This window comes from Jaculus jaculus, chromosome 6 (genome assembly GCF_020740685.1).
Source record: "Jaculus jaculus isolate mJacJac1 chromosome 6, mJacJac1.mat.Y.cur, whole genome shotgun sequence".
NCBI lineage: Eukaryota > Metazoa > Chordata > Mammalia > Rodentia > Dipodidae > Jaculus > Jaculus jaculus.
Window position 1 is genome coordinate 42,134,931 of NC_059107.1, and position 8,729 is coordinate 42,143,659.

Consider the following 8,729-nt stretch of genomic DNA (forward strand, 5'->3'; position numbering starts at 1 on the left):
TTAGCAAAGTAGCAGGATACAAAATCAATGCACAAAAATAAGTAGCCTTTCTATTTGCAAATGACAAAGACCTCAATATAAGACCAGCAACTCAGCTACTGCTGGAAGAAAATATAGGAGGAACAATCCATGATATAGGAATACTAAAAGGCTTCCTGAACAAAACACCAGTAGCACAGGATCTTAAACAATCACTCAACCAATGGGATCACATGAAGCTGAAGAGTTTCTTGAGAGACAAACATAAAATAAGCAATGCCATTGCTTTTAACCTTTAACACAGCCATAAACCCATACATCAAACAACATATTTTATTGTTTAAAAGAAACCTCAATGCCAAGAAAAATATGCACCTATATTGAAAGGCATCAATAATTAATGAAGAAATGACATAGTTCAGGTGCAGAGGAAAACACCTGATGGTCCTGCATGAAAAGTTACGGTAGTTCTCTGAGAATGTGGGATAAAAGACACATAAATAATGGTGACTTCATCCAATAAATTTGAGAAATTTATACGATAACCAAAAATTATCATAAATGATATACTTTGTAACATATTGAAAAATAATGTATCTGAATCCATGTGTTGATAAGAAAAGGTATATTTACAAAGGATTAAATGATTTCTTAATTCAATCAAAAATGAGAAATTACATAAAGGAACACAGTAGAAGCCTTTGAAAAAGTACATTTGACTATGTATGAAACTGAATGCCATGAATAACAAACAGCATATATATGTAATCATGGCATCTATAAATTTAGTATTTGCTATTTTCAATACATATTTCCATAAATGAGCCAATTTTTATTACATTTATTCATGCGGTATTTAAATTATTTATTTGGTGTGTCAAATATTATGTATGGTCTATGCATGTGTGTCCTAAGACAAGGGGATAACTTTGGATGCCCTTCTCTATTGCCCATTTGAATATTTCTTTGAAATGAGTCTCCCTCAACTCAGAGCTGCCATTATGTTCAGTGACCCCTGCAATTCTGTGGTCTCCCAACCTCTCCCCCAGCGAAGTGAGGTTTCAGGAGTGCAGGGCCACATCTATGTATTTTACACGGTATTCTGAGGTGTCAACTCTATCAGGTTCAGGTTTTGGCAAGTCCTCTTCATAAAAGGGTAAGTGGTCTTAAATGCAGAGCCTTTTGCTCAGCTCTGGATTTTTGGTTTCAAATTGTGTTATATTTTTCATATTTTTAATGGGCTTTCTGCATTATTTCTATTTGTACATTGTTTCTCTTTTTTAATATTTATTTATTTATTTATTTATTTATTTATTTATTTATTTATTTGGGAGCTACAGACAGAGAGAGAGAGAGGGAGACAGAGAGGGAGATAATGTGTGCACCAGGGCTTCCAGCCACTGCAAACGAACTCCAGATGCATGTGCCCCCTTGTGCATCTGGCTAACGTGGGTCCTGGGGAATCGAGCCTGGAACCAGAGTCCTTTGACTTCACAGGCAAGTGCTTAACCGCTAAGCCATTTCTCCAGCCCTAGCGTTTCTCTTAATGTAGATATCTACATGCATGAATCCTCAATAATATTAGTCAGCCTCTTAAAATCACTTAATAACAACCACTTAAAAAATCTGCCACAAGGGGAACTGGCAACATGGATACTGCTCTTATTGCTAATCTAAGAACCAGTTCCAAGGTGATGTTGACAGATATGCTGATCAATCAAAAGCTACCAAAGCAGAAATCCAGGGGCTACAGAAAACTCAACACCCCAGTTAGAAGCTCAATTCCCTAGGAGCCATATTAGCCAGATGCACAAGGGGGCATTTTGGAAATAAACTATAAATATATGTAGCTATTTTGTTTTGCAAACACATTTAAATAGAGTATACACACGCATACATATATGTATGATTGTTTTTCATTTATTTTGATGGGTAATCTTAATACTCAACCTAATTGTATTGGGAAACATCTAAAATGTCTGTGACTCACACCTCTGTGGGCTTATGAATATTTTTGCATCCACAATAAAATCATGAGCACTCTAACCTAAAGAATATGTTAAATCTGGGCTGGAGAGATGGCCTAGTGGTTAAGCGCTTGCCTGTGAAGCCTAAGGACCCTGGTTCGAGGCTTGGTTCCCCAGGTCCCACGTTAGCCAGATGCACAAGGAGGCGCACGCGTCGAGTTCGTTTGCAGAGGCTGGAAGCCCTGGCGCGCCCATTCTCTCTCTCTCCCTCTATCTGTCTTTCTCTCTGTGTCTGTCACTCTCAAATAAATAAATAAATAATTAAAATTAAAAAAAGAAAAAAAGAATATGTTAAATCTTTGATGGATTCATATTATGATATCACTGAAAGATGGTGAAAAGTAACAGTACTACTTGGAGGAATTAAGACCCTGGGGGACTGTCCCTCAGGACGTATCTTACCTTTGTCCTTATCTGTAGTCATTTTCTCTGATTCTTGTGTATAAGAGGTCAACTCCTCCTACACATGCTACCAAGGAAACACTGATCTGTCCAAGCATATGGGGCCAAGCAATCTGAGACTAAACTCTGAAATCTTGAGATAATCTGAGTTCTTTTATCACTAGTACATTCTCTCCAGTATTTTTGTCACTGCTACAAAGTCAAGTAACATGTACATTGAAAACATAACAAACAAACATGGATAATTATATATTTTATATGAAAGTGTCAGCCTGATTTTTCTGATTATTGTAGTAACATGAAAAATTGGCATTGATAATCCCACTTACATTTTACAAGTTAACTGAAATATATTCTTTTTATTCTTGTTTTTCACATTTGAATTTTTTGCACTTATCTCTGTGAATAATTTCCATGACTATTTTGCTAATTATCCATATTTAGGCACTTGAATTTCATAAACATGAGTCTATCCATATACGTGGATGTTCACTATTGTGCTAAACACTTCCATGTATAATGGTGTGTAACAGACCATTCCCATTGTAAGTGATTACCAACACAAAGTATTCATGTTCATGTTTATAATGATTTTTCTGATATGGGCAGAGCCCAGCTGTCTCATTCTGGTACACATAATTCAGTTTGGCTCCAGTTGGTAGGTTAATTTCATTTGTGATAGTGACAAAAACAAATACTGACTGTCTCTACTGAAATTTTACACAAAACCAAATCCAAGTGATGGAGTTCATTTCCAGTGGCTGGGGGCCCTGGCATGCCCATTCTCTCTCTCTATCAGCTTCTATCTCTCTATGTCTGTCACTGTCAAATAAATAAATAAAAATTAAAAAAAATAAAAGATAGTGCCAAAGCTAAGGAAGAGTAGAAAACATTAAAAAATAACAACATTAAAACTCTATTCCAACATCACCCATACAGAGCCCATTACTAGGAAAAGTACAGACTCACATGGACACCAAATACTACCTGACATGAACAGAAATGTAGTGGACAATATATTCAAAATATGACCATAGACACAGTCAGCTGACTCTGTGATGAGATCAAACCTTACAGCTCCTAAGGCTACATAAGCAGAGGTATGGTCACATTAGGGCCTCAGACATGTAAATGCATATGGGGAATGTGTAATGACTCAGCACAATATGGATGAGAGAAGCTAAATATGTGGGAGTGACTTTGAGGCAGTAGGTAATACATTGGTCTAGGAAATTAAAAGAAGGAAGGGTTGGTATCTACTGACTCTTTTGCAGAAATACATCACAACAATCAGCTTTTATTGAATTCCACTTTTCAGTTCATATGTGCCAATCTTGTCTAAATGGCTAGAACTGGAGAAAAGCAGTAAGTTTCCCAGTGCTCTGTAAGGCAACTCAAGGAGGGGAGGGCTGAAAAATCCTCACAGCTTAAAAGATATATTCACTGATGCTGCGATGCTTTTAAATTTTATTTTGTTTCATCTTCTTTCACTCTTTTCTTTTTTTCTGAGTTATGGCATCACTGTAGCTCAGGCTGCCCTGGAATTCACTATGTAGTCTCAGTCTGGCCTTGAACTCACAGGGACCCTCCTACTTCTGCCTCCCAAGTGCTTGGAGTAAGGCATGCACGACCATAACTGGCTGTTACTTTACTCTTTATTGTTTAATATTCCTACTCTTGCCTATCTTGCCTAAGATATTGCCTACATATGAACTGTTTTGCTCTAGTATCTGTATTGATTAATTGAATGCTACTTTTTTTGGTTTCTATGCAGATACTATTGTGTTAGCTGCAAAATTTCTGTAGAATATAGACTATACATTTTCCCTCATTCTTACTTATTTTCTTCCTTTTACATCTTTACTTTTTCGATAGTGTCCTCATTTAATATCTTAATTACCATTCAGTATGGCTTTAACAATATTTAAACTCTTTTTACCAAGCAATATAACAATTCTCTCCTATTTGCTTTTCATGCTTCCGTTGTTCTAGTACCAGTATCTATGATTCTTCAGAGTATTTTGCATCCATTCCTATTGCATCTGGTTTCACACTGTATTGTTCTTTTCCTTTTCTTCACCCAAAAGAAATTAGAGTTGTAGGCACAATTGTTTTAATTGAATGTTGGTCCTCTCTTTTCATAAGGACATGTCTATCAGTTGTTGTTCCTCTACACTTACTATCCTACTTTTAACAGGGTTGTGGAGATTGGGCCTAATATATATATATATATATGTATATATATATACACACACACACACATACACACACACATGGTATACATATATATACAAACTCACAATATTATACTCTGGAGATTCACTATAAGATAATTCTGTCATTATGTAAGCATCATATTCCACTTAAATACCCCTAGGTGATGAAGCCCAAAATTGACCCAAGCTTATCCTATTGAATATTGAATACTGCCCCTGTGCCATCATTCCATGCAGTAGATTGTTATACTGGATACATTAGTTAATAGTAACATAAAGGTTGATTTTTGTATATTTAAGCATACATATGTCAAAAGGTATAGCAAAAATACAGTAAAATAGATTAAACATCCCTAGAAGAGGTACACCCCATGAATGGCTCATGCAGTCTAAAGACTAACTATAAGTGACTGGCAGTGAATGGGAAGGTCTAGGACATTAGTGCCCATTACTGTCATTACAAACATAATCTTGCACATTGTACCACTTCCTCATGTGCTTGCAGGAGCACAGGGTAAAACCTGAAATCCAGGCAGCAGTCCCTTCAACTCTGGGATTATTCATAAGAAGATCATCTCAGTTTCTAAGTGGTTCAAAGGCTAACCACAACCCAATTAGGTTCAAAACCCCAACATGAACCATGATTTAGTGTCCCACTCGCCCCTTCCCTCTTTGTGTGCCCTTCATGATGCCACTCATCCCCCTTTACTCAAAATCTTCTGAATATTATTTTACCTCAGGGATGGGGATCCACTGTTGATTTATCTATTAGTCATTTAAGTTGTTGTGTAAGACTCGCATTTCCATGCATTTTGAATTTTGCAGAGATGTCTCTTTGTTTTTTTAAACTTGAATTCTGAAATGAAGAAAATTACCTTCCCTATAAACACACTGAGGATGAAAATATTCTGTTGGAGCATATTTTTTGAGGCTTATCAATGAATGTGTAAACAATTATGTGTGTGATTTTTCAGATGCTTCCCTGCTCTACATAGAGAAGCAGATATGCTCAGAGAAAGCAGACATGAACAGGAATTGGTAGAGGTGGGAAAGAAAATCCTAATAGTATCAATTGTTTATTTCCTATAAATGAAAAGAGCAACTGACTAATCTACCCTATAACAAGAGAAAAGGAAAAATAATAATAATCACAACAATTAAATTTAAAAATGCACAAGAATGTTGGTTACCATGATTCACTCTTAGTCTTAGTGACATGGCTGCATCTATGAATGAATTTCGTCTTGGTGTGTGCACTAGGCAGGAATAATGAGGGTGAGTGATCATCAGCTTTCCTTCACACATTTGCAGAAGGCAGGGGTGATTAGCATGAGTAGTCATCAGCTTTCGCTTTATGTGTGGCATTTCTGAGGCCACTGATGCTCTCTTCACACTGAGACTGCTTATTTAATGCTTAAAAATGTAGCATGTGTGGGCATTCTGTGGGCAGATGCAGCAGCTGTGACCTTCTCCTGTGAGGCCTTCCAGCTCTGCCTCTTACACAGCCTGTGAGAATCTACTGTCCTGCCCAACAGATGGGAAATAAGTGATGCAGCCAGCCAGAGAGGTTTTTGTTCAGGGCTGTGCCACTGTGTGAGGAAGATGTGTATCTTGAAAGCAGTAATAAACTCCTAAATCGTCAGGCTCTACTCTGCTAATTTTGAGTGTGAAATCTGTCCCAGACCCACTGCCACTGAACCGGTCTGGGACCCCAGAGTAGCGATTGGAAACCTTATATATCAGGAGCCTTGGAGACTGGCCTGGCCTCTGCAGGTACCAATCTAGATATGTGTTTCCATTACTATGTAGGAGACTCTGACTTGACCTGCAGGAGATGGAGGCAGGCTCTCCTGCTGTGACAGGCAGGGACAGTGGAGTCTGTGTCATCACGACATCACCAATGGATCCTGAAATGGAAACAAAAAATAAAATTACAGACTAAAACTGAAATGTTTTTAAGGATTATTTGTTTCTACTTCCATCTACTTGATTCACAGATTTGGATTCTAAACATACTCAATATCTGTTATCTGAAAAGCGTAACTTGAACTCTGGAATATTCCTACGCTATCCAAAATGTACTTTAGGTCCAAAGACTTCCCCAAACTATATGGCCTTGCTCCTTCTGGAATCTTCCTCATTCTCAAGGGGTTTTCCTAGTCACATGCACATCCTGGAAACACACACACACACACACACACACACAAACACACACACACACACACACACACACACACACACACACACACACACTGTGGATTGAGTATCCTCAGAGCTCACAGCCCCTCCCATGCCCCTTCCTCCTCTCCCTCAGCCTTTACCTGGGATCCAGAGCATCATCAGCCCCAGGAGCTGAGCAGGGCACCTCATAGTGGGATGTGGAATTAAAGAGCCTTGTGCAGTCAGGTCACAAGTTGAGCTGATCTTTTATCTCAGAATAGCAAGGGAAGGTCCTCCCCAGGGAGAAACATGCAAATCCCGTGGTGGGAGCAACAGTGCACAAAGAGCCAGAGTGAGTGCTGGGTGTACTCCCATGAGAGTGATGTGAAATGCCACCTGTGTTTTCATCAATACCCATGCAGTCCATGCTGCCTATAGGAGTGGGAGGAGGACTCCTGTGTAAGAGTGCTGATCTATGGGAGAACATGGTACACAGGTCCCAACACCCAGAGACAGCAGTTGAGCATCAAGAGTATGGTGGTGTGTAGCAGTCAAAAAAAAAAAAAAAAAAGTGATGGCCAGCCAGCATAGCTCTCTTCCAGCTAATCTAGACAAGAACAGAGCATTTAACATTAGTACTACTGATTACCAAAGCATATTTTAATCAGTGACCTTCATATTTTATTTCCTTATTGATTGATCAAAATAATTTGCAATATTTTCTCTGTTATTATTACATCTTCAAACATCTTTTCTTACAATATAGTCAACCTGATAAAAATAAGTTACCTTTTCCTTTTTCTTATTGTTCATGAACCATCTTTCTTTTCTTCTCAATCTAGTATCTCTCATTCTTATTGCTTAAAAGAGTTGCTAAATTTTCCTTTGCCAATATCTTTCTGTCCTTAGTAAGTGTAACCTAAATGTTGATATTATTTGTTTTTAAGTTATTCTAGGGGGAACCTGCTTTTGATTTTATAAGTTAGCGGTGTGAAACCCCAGTTCTGTTAAGTTTATTTCTTAGTAAAGCTGGCATTTGTGGCTTCCAGAGTATCACTTTCAGCTTCAGAGGGGTCTCATACTCTCTCTCTCTCTCTCATTTTCATTTCATTTCAAAGCTGTTATTTCATTTATATTGGTTTGAAAAAAATAAGCAGCCTAGAAAAAGAAAATTTTAAAAAAGCAAATAGCTTGAGTGTCTGATTACCTGGGCCTTGGTAAGGATCATTGCTTCAATTGCCCATGAGTAGCTTATGCTGATTGAATCCTAATTTCAGCTAGAGTTTCTCTTACCTAAAATCCCATGAAGATAGTATATTGACTTGGCCCCATTGTTTTATTTCTGCCTGAATTTAGGGAATAAGATTAACAATACTCTTAATTCATTAGAGCTTCTCTTTGACATGTTCATTTTGTGAATGAATAACAGTATATTATCAATCCACATGTAGCAGGTTTAAAACTCTCTATGATAGCTAAGTGTTATCTAGATGGACAGTGTTGAAGGTTGAGCCTCCCTTGTAGCCTATGGGTAAATATTTTTTCTTCATTTGCTATAATAATTTGAATAAAGAGGCTAAAATCCTAGTATGTGACTTATTTATGTCTTGGTGTTCATTATATATTTTTAGTGAGGAAATTATTCTTGAGTTAATCTATTGTATACTTTAATTCTATGAGAAAACATTAAATGATATTTTTAATAATAAATATTTTTTTATTTTGCATGCTATCAATCAAAAACACATTTAGGGTAGGAGAGATTGCTTACCAATTAAGGAGTTTCTCTGTGAAACCTAAGGACATAGATTTGATTTCCTAAGACTCACATAATCCAGATGCACAAAGGGGAACATATGTCTGCAGCTCATTTGCAGTGGCTAGACACCCTGACATGCCCATTCTCTCTCTCTCTCTCTCTCTGTGTTTGTGTGTGTGTGTGTGT

The 8,729-nt window shown here is 37.4% G+C and overlaps 1 gene segment (V, D, J or C); it reads right to left on the reverse strand.

The window, feature by feature from the left end:
• Positions 1-3,705: 3,705 nt before the first annotated feature.
• LOC101606554 lies at positions 3,706-6,994 on the reverse strand. The segment is given in 3 exon segments: positions 3,706-3,793; positions 6,240-6,531; positions 6,946-6,994. Coding segments are annotated over 3 exon segments (429 nt in total).
• Positions 6,995-8,729: the final 1,735 nt, after the last annotated feature.